This window comes from Triturus cristatus, chromosome 7 (genome assembly GCF_964204655.1).
Source record: "Triturus cristatus chromosome 7, aTriCri1.1, whole genome shotgun sequence".
NCBI lineage: Eukaryota > Metazoa > Chordata > Amphibia > Caudata > Salamandridae > Triturus > Triturus cristatus.
Window position 1 is genome coordinate 694,479,599 of NC_140590.1, and position 15,667 is coordinate 694,495,265.

Here is a 15,667-nt window from a genome sequence, read left to right on the forward strand (position 1 = left end):
TCAAAGGCTTCAATGCCCGCACAGGCACGCAGGTGCGTCATCCAGGAGCTCGTCAGCTCAAAGCTCGAGGGAGCCAATTTTTAGAAACAATCGCAATGGACCGCACTCCGCTAGCCCCTCCTCCGGGTCGCCCCTGGGGAATCTGGTACATGGAGTTCTTGAGTGGTTCACCCCAGTGGGTGCAAGTAAGTACTTGTTAGACTGATGATCTCTAGACCCGATACATGTCCCGGGTTTTAAAATATCGCCCGAGACATGGCTCTGGTTTCGGGATAACTTCCCTCATCAGTAGAGAAAATAGTTAGGGGGGGAAGAGAGGGCCGCCAAACAGCCGTCAAAGGCTTCAATGCCCGCACAGGCACGCAGGTGCGTCGTCCAGGAGCTCGTCAGCTCAAAGCTCGAGGGAGCCAATTTTTAGAAACAATCGCAATGGACCGCACTCCGCTAGCCCCTCCTCCGGGTCGCCCCTGGGGAATCTGGTACATGGAGTTCTTGAGTGGTTCACCCCAGTGGGTGCAAGTAAGTACTTGTTAGACTGATGATCTCTAGACCCGATACATGTCCCGGGTTTTAAAATATCGCCCGAGACATGGCTCGGGTTTCGGGATAAGTTCCCTCATCAGTAGAGAAAATAGGGGTGGAAGAGAGGGCCGCCAAACAACCGTCAAAGGCTTCAATGCCCGCACAGGCAGGCAGGTGCGTCGTCCAGGAGCTCGTCAGCTCAAAGCTCGAGGGATTGTTTCTAAAAATGGCTCCCTCGAGCTTTGAGCTGACGAGCTCCTGGACGACGCACCTGTGTGCCTGTGCGGGCACTGAGGCCTTTGACGGTTGCTTGGCGGCCCTCTCTTCCACCCCTAACTATTTTCTCTACTGATGAGGGAAGTTATCCCGAAACCCGAGCCATGTCTCGGGCGATATTTTAAAACCCGGGACATGTATCGGGTCTAGAGATCATCAGTTCAACAAGTACTTACTTGCACCCACTGGGGTGAACCACTCAAGAACTCCATCAGAGATCATCAGTTCAACAAGTACTTACTTGCACCCACTGGGGTGAACCACCCAAGAACTTCATGTACCAGCTTCCCTTGGGGCGACCCGGAGGAGGGGCTAGCGGAGTGCGGTCCATTGCGATTGTTTCTAAAAATGGCTCCCTCGAGCTTTGAGCTGACGAGCTCCTGGACGACGCACCTGCGTGCCTGTGCGGGCACTGAGGCCTTTGACGGTTGCTTGGCGGCCCTCTCTTCCACCCCTAACTATTTTCTCTACTGATGAGGGAAGTTATCCCGAAACCCGAGCCATGTCTCGGGCGATATTTTAAAACCCGGGACATGTATCGGGTCTAGAGATCATCAGTTCAACAAGTACTTACTTGCACCCACTGGGGTGAACCACTCAAGAACTCCATCAGAGATCATCAGTTCAACAAGTACTTACTTGCACCCACTGGGGGGAACCACCCAAGAACTTCATGTACCAGCTTCCCTTGGGGCGACCCGGAGGAGGGGCTAGCGGAGTGCGGTCCATTGCGATTGCTTCTGCTCTGCAGCTCTGCCTCCCCCTCTCCAGCAGAATCTGTTCTTCATCTAAAGGAATCTGTCTCCTCCCCTGCTCTCATCTGAATCAAAGTCTGCTCTGCATCTCCTCTCCTATAAGGCAGTCTTCCCTCTAGTTCTATTCTGTTCTGTTATCATCTAAGGCAGTCGTCTCTCCTCTAGTTCTGAAGCTCCTAATCTAGAAACATGTTTATAAATCTATGAATATTGCATAAAGTAAGGCATGTTTCTTCATCTCCTCCAATGGAAACCCTGTATTTTCCAAAAGGTACATCTTCCTGTCCACACACCATTCATTATGTGCTGGCTATCACTATGTTCTGAGGCAAATTTAGAAGTTTATTTAAAATTATCGTATTTTCAAACCTTCCGATAGAGAAGCGTGTTATTCTAACTAAACACATTACATTAGCTGCAAGAGAAACTTACTATTTAAGCAGCAAAAACATTAGAAACATATTGTGGCAATGCATTTTAAAATATGTGTGCCATCTTTCTCTCTACAGTAAATAAATGAGGCTTTAAATCAGTTTATGAATAGACCTCTGTTTAAGATAACATTCTACCAGCAACTAACACAATATCAGGAAAGCTCCGAGATTGCATTCTGAACATCTCTATTTCACAGCACATTTCTACTGTTATCTGTAAGGTTAAGCTTCTTCCGCGCAAGCTGAAAACCATTAAATCTTTTTAGCTGTCATTGTTCTTATGCAATTGCTTTTTATGTCAAGTTAATTTAATGCAAACTATATAGTTACTGCAGCACACATGTTTAATAAAAATTGAAAGTTAAAAAAAACACTTTCTATAGTTGAAATAAAATGTAAACTAGTCACATTAACTATGAATTATACTTGCACATGTTTTAACATTTGAAAAGAACATGATTTTGTATATGAGAAAGCGTCTGATTAGAGGCATTTGAATCCTTGTGTTTTCATTTTCTCTACTAAATGTCTGTGTGTCATTTTTAAAAGTCCGAGGCAGATTGTCATTCTAATTCATTTCGCAAATCAAACATTTTTCTTTTTTAAGTCTTTCCTACACCATTTTCTCTGTTTTTATAAATTGGAGTGGGATTTTCATTTTGTTGTGTTTTCAACTTCCTAACTGTTTTGGCACTTTTAAATGCTTTACACATTTTCTTAAGTTAAACCTTTCTTCTCTGTGCCGTAGCTACCAGGGGTTGAATTTGAGTTTAAATTACTGAAACCTTTACTGGACCTTACAAGAATTGTGCCATTATTGCTAATAATGATAATCCATTTTCTCACACACCTTATCACCTCTGTTTAGTGGTTACTTGTCTTTTGCTGTTCTTTTCTCCTGCATCGTCACCATTACAATCCACTTCTTGATGCATTCCCAATATTTTTTCTGTACAAATCAAATTTTGGATTTATTTCACTTATTGTTTTACTCACTTTCTCTTATAATTTTTCTAATTATCCTTTCAAGGATATTCCATTTCTACCGTTTTCATTCAAAATGTTTAATAATCTGCTTGGATAGTCTCAAATTCAAATCAGCCTTGCGTTTATATTAGGAACTTTTTTAGAGTTTTTGATAACTTCATCTTTTGCTACTCTTCACAGGTTCATCCATTGTTGCTTCACATGAACTCATTCATTGATGGTGCACTCAGGCTCACTGCCTCCGTTTTTTAATAAGCAATATCCATTTTATTTTAGGGAAATTGTGTTTGTTAAAGTATCTTCAGTGGGATTTTCTGTGACTGTAGTGCCTTTGCGGTAGTTGGATGGTCTCAACAATGCATTTTGTTTTTTACTGTGCTAAATATATTCAATTTTTAACTTTGCCTTCTTTGCTTATCATCCTTGCCATTTGATCTGCTACCAAGCATAGAGCAATTATTGTTTCCTGTTTGTCAATGTCCTCTAAGTCTGATTTTGGTGGGCAGTTTGGTCAAGTGCTTCTGAACTAACTAAAGTTGGCTAAACTAAATCATCCCCTCGGCTCCAAAACAATGAATGGAAAATAACTTTCGGACCAATTTATCTGCAAAAGGTTTAACTAAGTGCTCTATCTCGGTCAGACCTTGGGCAGCCCTTGTTTCCATCCAAAAACTTCCAGATGTAATCTAGTCACTGTTTTATTTGTTATAGTATTTATTTCTGCCCTAAGGGAAGATGGCAAACAACCAGAAAGGAGCTAAGCATACCAAACTACCTGAAAACGTATGGTGTTGCCAGAAGAGAGGACGGGGAATCATTTGCCTTCTCACCATGCTTTGCTCTTACTAAATAGATCAATTTCATTCTGTTGCATGTGCTCCAACATTTGCTCATTGGATTCTCTTCAAGATAGCTGAAGGGAGGGCATATATCATTATTCCTTTGCCACCTGAAATAACACCTAGGTGCAAGTCTATCTCCTGCCACACACACCAGTTAATTTTTATTGCAGTTGAATGGTTTACGTCTGTGCATTTCGATATATACACACATTCAGAGATAAAAGGATACCTAATGGGTAACTGTTATGTGTTTCTTGGTATAATTTTCTTCAAACACCCTGTTTTCAAAGATAAAAATGTTAAATGAAGGCAGTTTAATGCCGGACTGTACAGTTTGGATGTCTTCGGTAATATTAGTTGCTTAGAAGATAGCGTTTTAGTGAGCACATGTTTTGCTGTGCTAAGATGTATATTCTCAATGCACTGTCATGCTTAGTTAAAGGGATGAAATCAGACAGAGTAGGCACGATTAGATGCAATCCTCAATTCGACTACTTTTGTGTAATAAGTGCAGTGAAGTAGTGGGTTCTTCTGCGCAAAATGCAGTACCATAGCAAACCATAGGCAAAATGTAAAATATTTTACAGGCCCAGTGAAATATGAGTTTCATTGTCATAATGACAGCCCCAACCCATTCTCTACAGCTTTACCCGTAGTCGATTGTTTTGTCAACATTCTATTCAGGAAAGGTAAACAAAACCTGAACATTCTCATTTTAACCCCTTGTGTGCCCATGACGAGCTGGACTCGTCATGGGCCGCGGTTGCGCTGTGCCCATGACGAGTCCAGCTCGTCATGAACCCCGCCCGCTAATGCAACAGCCGGCACAGGGCAGGGAAAGGGCGTGGCACACAAGGGGTTAATCTATTGTTCGCAGCACCTTGCGGAGATCAGCTTCAACAACTTGCTTCAGAGACAGATTCTATTTTTTAACAAAAGACAATGGTGTCTTTTTCAAAAACTCTTTGTTCACTTCACAATAATTTTTCTCATTTTTTTTTGTACAGACGTCTAAACATTACAGTCCAGCATTTCACTTAATGTTCAGTAAATATTTCAGTGTTTGGAGAAAAAACCCAATATATTAAAAAACATAATGGGTAACGTGTTCCCAACTGCAAAGTTTATATTGTCATGAGAAACTCAAAGTAGCCAAATAGACCTGTATTACACAGTTACAGAATGTGTCCTTTATACATACTTCTTCCTTGCCAGTGAACTTAATTGTGGCTCAATAACGCATGTTGTTTGGATCAAGTGTACTAAGAAACAAAGATTCCAATATTTATTACTGCAGCATGAAGGTCAAATTTCATATTATTGCCACAGTGCAGATTAATTGATTTGAGAAACAATGCTAATTGTGTCACAGATTCAATTGCAGAAGCAGTTTACAATAGAAAACAACTGAGACCACATACTCACAAGGTTTAGCTGTGTGATGTTATCTCACTGTACCTATGTAACACCTTATGCTCTGGTTAGGTTTAAATGTCTTTATTTCTGAATACTGTGAATGAAAAAGCAATATTACAGAAAAACAAACGGGCATATGCCCAAAGTGTAATATGCTATTTATTACTGTTGTTGAAAGAGCGGATGGGAATTAGGACCCACTTGAAGCTTTGCTTCTCATGAATCATAGTCACTTCCCTACATTCCCCAATTCATTTATTTTAGAGATGTTAGATCGCATTACAATGTCAAGTAGGATTGTTGCACGCAGAAGCAGATAGAGGAGAACGAGAAGCATAGAATCCATTAATATATGTGGAGCAAATTGATAAAAATGAGATTGCGTATATGCAATCCGAGAACGAGGATATGCCTAGAAGCTGCAGTTAAGAAAGAGGGAAAGAGTGTGAGGTAAGGGGGAAGCAGGTGTTGGCTGAGGGAGGCTGGAGCAAAGCACATGGCTCAGGGGAGAAGGAAGACCTAGAGGGGAAGTTACAGTAAAAATGTTAATACATCACTTATTATTCTCTGCACATGTATATTCTTTACACAAAAACACACTTATTGTCAGTGGGCCCACCTGTTTTATGTGCAGCACATGAAGCCTCTCCCCTGAATTAAATACTAGAAATGTTTCTGCCACACATAATAATGTTCAGTTGCACAAGAATGCACTGGACATATCTGAGCTGCCACAGACTAGATAAGTAATTTTCTGATGGATACATCTGCCTGTGGATTCCTCACCTTTTGAATTACCCTATGTGCAGCATTCCACAGAAACTTTCTCCATAGCTCTCCCATGTCGACGTCACAATGGAACGGCTCCGCACGCGACTCGGCGTGACGTCATCGAAGCTATAAGAAGACCTCGTCAGCATACTGACATCAGTTCCCTTTTTTCCAGGGCTCCCCATTTCTGGGAGTTTCTTTGTTGCAAGTACTTCGTGTAATTGTAGCAGCGATCATGGCTACCCAGAGGAAGTCCGGTTTTAAGCCATGCGGGGAATGTGGGGGTGTCAGATGTCGATTACTGACCCCCATGAAGATTGTTTATGGTGCATTTTCGTTGGACCACGACGTCGGGGGTGTTCGTCATGCAGGTGCATGAACCCCAAATCCTTAAATGAGAGGGTGGCCAAGCTTTTTATGGGCAAAGCGAAAAAACAAAAAAGAGGTCGAATGAGGTCAAGGCCTGTCCAAGTCACCGACTCTGCATACCTCAAAGTCATCGAGGAAACATAAAAAGAAGCGGCGCCATGGATCTCGACATCATTCATCAAAGGATGGAACACTGAAGTCGGGTCTCCGGTTCTCCGATGTCACCGCAAGGACGAAGTCTCTGCTTCTCCTCAGGTGACTCCAGCCCACTCTCTGGCTCTGAGAGCTTCACTGGCACCCAGAGAAACGGCTCCACCGCCAGCCACTCCACCCCCGGCTCCATGGTCTGCGGCACCACAACCAAATCAAGTTAAATTGCCTCCTCAAGTGATCTCAGAACCCACAGTACCAGATCCAGAATATCCTGAATTTCCGGCTCCAGGTACGGATCCGTCGCATTTCCTCAATGTGATGTTTGGCATGTTTGCCAGAGCGGCTAACCGTGCTGGTGCACCGGTTGGCCCCATGGGTCCGCTTGCTTTCTTCCTGGGAGGCTTGCCACCTCACTTTCCCCAGGCATCTCTCATGCCTTTTATGCCAATGGCTCCGGGGAGTTGGCCTCTCCCGACGCCATGGTTCTCGACGCCGGTGGAGTCCCTGTAGGGAAGAGTGCCGTTGGACGGATCCTCTCCAGGGCCGTCTGGCTCCGGGCCGGCGCTGACACAACCTCGTCCGGCATCTATAACTATCCCTGTGGAACTTCCATCGATGCCGGTCCTGAGTCACCGGCGCCATGTCTGGCGCCGCTGACTCTGATTCCAAGAATGAGGTCGAGAAGGGAAGCACAAAGGCTGATGGAAGAGGAGGAATATCAAAAGCAGCAGGAGGAGGCTGAAGAGGGTGAGATTGTTGACCTTGTACAAGCGTTTGAGGGCCTGCAGGAGGGGAGTGGCCTGGATACATCTGAATGGGAGCGCTCCTCCCCAAAAGGCCTTCCAACGCAAGAGGTGTCTTCTTATCATTCTGTAATTAGTAAGGCAGCGGATCTGTTGGATTTGCCATTGTCTACTGCAGAACTTAAATCTAACATCTTCATTGAGGTACTTAATTTCCCTTCTTCTGTCTCAGAACCCCGCCTTCCTTTTAATGAGGCTTTGACTGAGCCTACCTTGGAGGTGTGGCAGAAACCAGTGACTGCTCCTGCGGTGTCCAGGTCTGTGGCAACGAGGTATAAGGTGTCTCGGGCAGATCTGGCTCTCCTATCTACTTACCCATCACCTGAGAGTTTCGTAGTCCAGGCATCGTGCTCCTCTAAACAGTCTGAAGGCTCATTCCCTTCTAAGCCTGCAGATATAGAATTCAACCGAATGGTGCAAACTGTAAAGAAAGTATTTTCTTCGGCTAGTATGGCTCTAAAATTGACAAATGTGACATGCCTGTTGGATCGCTATATCCATGCTCTGATGGACTCGACGAGGGAGGTGCTCCCTAAGCTTCCGGAGGATGTTCAGAGCCATTTCGCGGAAGTGCTTTATGATACTCAGGCTGCGGCCCGTCAGGTCATTCAATCTGGTCTGGACACTGTCAGGGCCGGACTGGGAACAAAAACCAGCACTGGCAAACTGCTCGGCCGGCTCCCCTGGGTGGCAGGGGGTGCGGCGAGCTATTTTCTAGGGCCGGTTTCGGCCGATTTTGTTACAGGGGGCGATATTGCCGACACCCGGTAACAAGAACGGCCCCCCAGGGGCCGAAAACCAGCCCCCACCCTGGCGGCTCACCGGGGAAATGCCCGGTTCCCGCCATGGCCAGTCCGGCCCGGGACACTGTAGACTCCTTTTCCAGGTTAATGGGTTCCTCTGTTGCAACCAGGAGTCACGCATGGCTATGGGGGTCTGGATTTTCACCGATGTCCAGGCTAACCTGTTGGACTTGCCTTTTGATGGTTCTCTTCTTTTTGGTGCCAAAGCGTACTTGGCGCTACATCACTTTAAAGATAGGAGAGCCACAGTGAGATCGTTGGGGCTCTAGTCCCAGTCTAGGGGTTTGGGATACCACAGGTTTTGCAGTTTTGGCAGGACTTTATCCTTTCGAGCCAAGCAGCAGCAGCTGCAACAAGCGAACCCTCTGTACAGGTCATACAGGGGAAAATGCAATAGTCGTCTGTGAGGCACAGCTTGGCAGCAAGTCTCCTCCTCCTCTCCTGCCCCTCCAAGTGGTACAGCAGGAAGGCAGCTCCAGCTCCGCTATCCTAGAGCATGTTGGTCCCGTGGGAGGTCAGGTATCCCATTTTCTATGGCATTGGAGGTTTGTTACTTCAGATCTCTGGGTGTTGAACCTTGTGGAGAATGTGTTTGCCCTACCCTTCCGGGAGATTTTCGCTCCGTTCCCCCCCGTCTGGGTTAGTGCTCAGAAGAGCACCTGTTGCTACTACAGCAGGAGGTTGTATCTTTACTGCAGAAGGGTGCAATAGAGGTGGTTCCGGAGCATGAAAGGGGTCAGGATGCTACTCCCGGTACTTCCCGATTCCCAAAACGGACGGTCGATTGAGGCCCATCCTAGACCTCAGGGTCTTGAATTTTTACCTCAAGCAGGAGAAGTTCAAGATGTTGACTCTGGCTCAGGTTCTTTTGGCGTTGCAGCAGGAAGACTGGATGGTGTGGATCGATTTGCAGTATGCGTATTTTGACATTACCATCTTGAAGTTGCATCAGAAGTATCTAGTTTTATGGTGGAATCTCAACACTACCAGTTTGCAGTCCTTCCATTCGGTCTCACTCCCTTAACCTCGGGTCTACACAAAGGTGATGGCGGTGGTAGAAGCACATCTCAGAAGGTCGGGGATTCCTGTTTTTTCCCTATCTGGCCCACTGGCTCATCAAAGCAAAGTCGCCAGAGATGGTGCTGCATCATTTGCAAGTAACAAAGCGCCTGTTGTTCGACTTCGGTTTTCAATAAACGTACCCAAATCTCACCTGGTACCCTCTCAGCGCACCCTGTTCGTAGGGGTAGTACTGGACAATATTGTAAGTCATGCCTGCCTGTGAAGAGGATTCAAGACATCCAGGCTACGATTCCACTTTTTCAGAATGGATGCTCCAGTCCTGAAGGTCTTGCGCCTGCTCAGTGTGTTCGCTTCCTGCATACTGTTGGTCAACCATGCACGCTGGCACATGAGGGCCCTCCAGTGGTGCCTCCACAAGCAGTGGTTTCAACACAACAGAGATCTCAAGAAGGTGGTCAGGATCTCCAGAGACACTGCAGCGGATTTGTTATGGTGGAATGTTTCGGACAACCTGACTTAAGAGAAGCCATTTTAACCTCCTTCTCCGGTGGCCACAGTGATAACGGATGCCTCCACTCTAGGGTGGGGAGGTCATCTAGAAGATCTGGAAGTCAAAGGCCTTTGGTCTCCAAAGGAAAGATTGTTTCACATCAATCTTCTAGAATTGCGGGCGATACGTTTGGCTCTCAAGGCCTTTCTTCCCTCCTTTTGCGGTCAGTCGATTCAGATCCTGATGGACAACACTACTGCGATGTGGTACATCAACAAGCAGAGAGGAGTAGGGTTGTATCATCGCTGCAGAGAGGCTCTGCGACTCTGGTTCTGGGCTCAGGACCATCAGATTTACGTGATTGCAAATCATCTGGCCGGGGAGCTGAATGTCCGTGTGGACAGTCTCAGTCAGCAGTACTCGGATGATTACGAGTGGCGTATCCATCCGGAGGTGGTCCATCACATTTTCAGGATGTGGGGATTCCCTTGGTTGGACCTGATGTAGGGAGCATTGGGGGACGCGTTTCAGTTAAATTGGGGCTCACAGCTTCTTCACACGTTTCCTCCCGTAGCCTTGATTCCTCGAGTTCTGAGGAAGAAATCGCCAAGAATGGGCCCAAGTCATATGGATAGCCAAGGATTGGCCAAGAAGAGTGTGGTACACAGACCTCCTTTACTGCTCATCGGACACTCCTCTCAGTCTCCCTCTCAGGGCAGACCTCCTCTTGCTGTCGTAAGGGCAGCCAGAAGACACTCCTCCAAATCTGTCTATTGTGGTAGGTGGGCCAAGTTTGTTAAGGGGTGTGGAGAGAGATCTATCGATCCTTTGCAGGCCCATTTGTCAGATATTCTGAGTTTCTCTTTCCCTGGCTCAACAGGGTTGTGCAGTAGCTACTGTTAAAGGCTACTTGTCTATCTTTTCTCTGTTTACAAGATCAACCCTCTTTATTTAAATCTCCCATAGTTATGAGATTCATTCAGGGTCTCACCGATAGGTTTCCTCCTACTCCCTTTATCATGCCTCAGTGGTATTTGAATTTGGTTCTCACTTTCTTGATGGGGTCTCCCTTTGAACCATTACATAGTTGTCCCTTAAGGTTCTTTGCATTTAAGACTATGTTTCTGATTGCAATCACTTCCGCTAGGAGGGTGAGTGAGCTGCAGGTGCTTAGCTCCAAGCCTCCATTTACCTCATTTCATGTGGATAAGATGGTTCTTAGGACCAGAGCTACTTTCCTGCCTGAGGTGGTCACTCCCTTCCACCTAAGACAATCACTTTAGCCACTTTCTATCCTACCCCTCCCCCTTATGAAGAGGAGGAGAGACTTCACCACCTGGACCTTAAGTAGGCGGTCAGCTTCTACCTAGACAGGACGAAGGACTTCAGGTTGGATGATCAACTTTTCGTTCGGATATGTGGGCAAGATGAAGGGCAACGCTGTCCACAAAAGAATGTTGTCCAGGTGGATCATCCTCTGTATCAAGATCTGCTATGCCTTGGCCAAGAAGAAGCCTCCTGAAGGTATTCAAGCTCATTCGGCCAGAGCTAATTCTTCTTCTTCTTTATCTAGAGGTGTCCCTGTTCTAGACATCTGCAAGGTGGCACACTTTTGTGAAGCATTATTGCTTAGACTTGGAGGTGAGGAGGGATGGCCATTTTGCACGTTCTGTGCTGCACACTTTTTTGGTATAGTTAGGCAGGCATTCTCCACCAGGAGTGGGACTGCTTGAGGATTCAATTCAAAAGGTGAGGAATCCCAGGCAGATGTATCAATCAGAAGAACATGTTACTTACCTTCAGTAACGCTTTTTCAGGTGGATACAGGATCTAGCTGAGGCTTCCTCAGTGAAACACCTGACTCCGTCATGAAATGTATTTATTTTATTGTGGAATAATTGGAATAATGTGATGCTGGTCTCTAGGAAATGTCTATAATTTAGCATCTTCAGCTTTAATTGGGTTGTATCCACCAGAAAAAGTGTCACTGAAGGTAACTAACTTGTTCAAACTGCTTATACAATATATTACGAATACTCCAGTTCCTAGCATTCTGTTGCTTAGCAATTATCAAAAAAAGAGGTGATAAAATCAGTTAGGGGCAGATTTACAAGCCCCTTGCGCCACTTTTTCGTCACATTTAACATGGGAAAAGTGGCGCAAGGGGCTTGTAAATCTGCCCCTTAATTTATTAGGGTGTTGCTGGAATGTGAATTTACCTTGGGAAAAATAAAAGACAAAAGACAAGAGGCGTTTGACAAAACAGGAACATTTGGTTTAAATAAACGTTGAGGCCGGGAAACAGTCACAGAAACAGATCTGAGGACTGTCTCAACATACATTCGTTCAGAGTGCCATCACATACAGTCTTTGGAGCACCATAAAAAATGTAGATCTTAATTTAGAAAAAGGAATTTCGGCCTTGTCATTGAGCTGTAAATCAGAGTACCTGATATTGAATGCAGGTGTGTCTCGACCTGCATGGACACAATGAGGGCCAGTGGTGAAGTGTTCAGATGTCAGGCATGAGGAGCGTGGGATCACGAGTGTGCTGTGTTCTGAATGGCTGAGTGTTTCTAACTACATGTGGCATAAAACTTTATGGTGTTATGTGAATGCAAGCACCCCTCCAGCCAAATGTGCGTTATTGAGGCCAATTTCCTTGACCACTGTGGTGTTGCTGCCTATCTGTGGGACTAATCTGGGGTTTTCCTGTTCGTGCGTTTGTCCAGCTGGTTACGTTCCACCCCACCTGTGATCTGTCAGTCAGTAGCCTCGGCCCTAGGACGCAGGGTCTGCCTGACCATGTATTTCTTATTCGGGGTTAACAGAGAGGTCGTCTCGGGAGATTTTGACAACAGTGACTCGAACTCTTTTTTGATCATACACGTATTGTTGCGTATATCGACATCAATATTAATAACGGGCCCCTCCAAAATAAAGCATACTTTATCCCATAAAGTTTACATCTGATCATAAAATTACAAGCCATGTGGATATAGATGCATGATATTCTGTATCTTCTTCTTCCCTTATAGAACAAGATCGCTGGAGAAAATATCACTAAGAATGGATACTGTAAGATAGTGCATTCCCCTCTGACTCCAAGCCATGCGACTGCTTGCTCCATCCGAAGAGACTGTGGCATGAGAGCGTAACAGAATGTTCTAGAGCTTTTCTAAGGAAAAATTGCAACACAGGAATGTTGTTCAGTGACCAGTGCCTTATGTGTCAAACACATTAATGACATGATTATGGCGGGCCATCATACAGTTGTTATTTAATGTATATATATATATTTTTTTTCTTTTCCTCATTTTTATTTTATTTTAAATTGAAAGGGTCATTTTGTTTTATTTATATTTTGTGAACCACCACCACCTGATACAAATTGTATCCCATTTCACAAATAACTGTTTGAACAAAAACAGTTCCAAGACTGTGAAACTATGCAATCAAAGTGGAACTGCATTAGAATGGGTATAGCACAAATAGGGAGGTTTTGCCTACAGAAGGCAGATGCTTACCTTCGAACATTGGAACAAACACCGGGGCTGGGTCATGATTTGTCACTTGTGCAGCTCAAGTATTGCAAAGCAATCAACGCTCGGGACAGTGTGTTCTTAAAACAATATCTCTGAGACTCCCAACAATAAATCTAAATTAAACCAATAAAGTTAACTAAGCCATAGCGCGTCATAAAATTACGACAAGATTACGATTTCGAAGTGGAAGTATTGGCACCAAATCTGTTGTAGGAGAGTTCATTTTAAAATGCTGTTCTCTTAGTTGAACACCACAAAGTATTTTCAGCTGGTGATCAAAGCACTTTTGTAATAAAGTAGAGCTCACCATTATGGCAGTATATTGCAGACATGAGTGAGCTCACCTGCCTAACAATGTCCCAGTTTGTGTTTTGAATAATTTAATTATGTTTTCAATTTCTTCATTGAGGCTCCTAGACTGAAAAGGAGCAGTAACAGAAGCAGGGAAGCCTAAAACAAAGAAGTTTAGCAACTAAGACGTGAAACAAACAATGGCATATTTAAGGTTTTGGTGTTTTATACAATAATAATGAAACATTTCCTAGCTTTCAATTCTATTAAGGACACAGAGGTGAGAATTACGCTGTACTTCCTACGCTTAATTAAACAGCAGCCATATAAAGAACCATGACAAAATACTTCATTTCCCAGAAGCCCTTGGGAAAAAGTCAATAGATCAACATGAAAGTAACATTCAGTCAACTATCGGGGACTCCTTAATAGTCCTTCAGCTCTGTTGCTGCCTCCTCTTTCTTCCTGCAACCAAGATCAAGTAATGCAGCCTTCATTCCTGCTTGGATCCATCAGACCCTGGAGGAATAGTGAACAAATGCTAGTAAACCTCCTCACTGGACAATAGAGATACAAAGGTTTAAAGAAACAGTATACAGTACATTTATCCAGAAGATCATCTAAATTTCACAGTCAGGAATACACCATAGTGCCCACCTGTACCCAAAAATCCTCTGCATGGGAGGGATTATGTATCATAACAGATGGTGGGCTCCGTGCCTTAATAGAATTGAAACTTTCCATTACAGTAGCTAGGATTTTTTTTCATTTTATGTGTAGGAAAGTAGGATCTGCTTTCATGGTCCCCCCACTTTTTGCTGGTGTCATTATGTTTTACTGACTAGTCTGACTGGGATCCTTCTAATCAGGTCCCCAGTCTCTGTGCTTTTTCCCTAAATTGGACATGGTGAGTAGTGGAGTACATTCCAGATTTGCTACTGGTGTACCCTGATAAATCCCTAGTATATGTTACTAAGGTACCAAGGGCGTAGGTACACCAGAGGTCTCCCATGGGCTGAAGAGTGTATTATGCCACCCATGAGAGACCACTCAAATTCTGACTACAGGCCTGCCATTGTATCCTGTGTAAGCTGGTGCTAGCACCATTTACGACAGACATAAGATTCCTTATATCTAGGGTCACTGCACTTAAAACCTATTAGTCACTCCTAAGGCAGGTCTTGCCAACTATGAAGCCAGGGTGATTGGTTTGAAGTGTGAGGGTGCTCCTGCATGAGCAGGACACCCCTACAACCTTCGGAGCCCATTCTCACGGTTTGTAAGTGCATCAGCCATTAAGATACATAGAGTGGCCATGCGTCATTACACGATGACCATCTCTAAACTGGCTGTAACAAACTCTGTTGTATTTGGCATCAAACATGTTGGAATCATACCCCCACAGAATCATACCTCCCACACCGTGAACGGTGTGGGAGGTATGATTCCATGCACTGTAAAGCTCCTCTGGGAAGCCATCAGTGCTCCCGGTACCAGTCTTCTAGACCCGGACAGCAAACTATGGCTGCTGCCGACCAGAGACACAATTCTGCCCTCCTGCTGCTGAGTCATGCTCGAGCAGAGGAAGGCAGGACAATAGGTATACTGTCACAGGGAGGTGTGACCACCTCCCAGACAGGACTTAGTGTATTAGGACAGGGTGGGGGTGCTTCCCAGCGCCACTCAGACTGATTGAAGGGCACATTTGGTGCCCTCCTTGCATACTCCAGTCCAAACCAGTTCAGGAAACTGTTGGCTCCCGCTCTGGCGCAAAATTGGACAAAGGACATGGGATTATCCTCTCCACTGGGAGGGACCCCTGAATCGTTTCAACCCTTTCCTTAGGGTACTTAAGGACTTACCTGTGGGTGGGTCCCTAGATTCATCGTCTCACACTCTGGACCTCGCTAGATTTCGCGTTGGGAACAGAGATTGCAACTGGGAAGACTCCTGGTCTCATCGTCCTGCAAGTCTGCTGCAACGTCTGTGCTCCATACAGGTTCTTCACAGGAATCTCCCTTGGAGTGAAGGAGTCACCCCCTGCATCTGCAGGCACCGCAACACAGCTGACCGGTCTGCTGATCCTGGGCTTCCACAGACTCCGAAAGGCTCAGCAGCACAGGTGGTGGTTCTGCAACTCCCTCGAGGCTTGCACTGTCTTCTCACCGAGTTTGAGGCCAGTATCCC

At 45.2% G+C, this 15,667-nt stretch overlaps 1 protein-coding gene across 1 annotated transcript in view; it reads left to right on the forward strand.

Annotated features, from left to right (window-relative positions):
- Positions 1 to 15,417, forward strand: part of MTNAP1 (mitochondrial nucleoid associated protein 1) — a 119,812-nt gene extending 104,395 nt beyond the window's left edge. Inside the window, exon 5 of the mRNA XM_085617340.1 lies at positions 12,683 to 15,417. Within this exon, the coding sequence (XP_085473466.1) occupies positions 12,683 to 12,711 (29 nt within the window). The 3' untranslated portion in view covers positions 12,712 to 15,417. The remainder of the gene's footprint in view (positions 1 to 12,682) is intronic.
- The last annotated feature ends 250 nt before the right edge of the window (positions 15,418 to 15,667 follow it).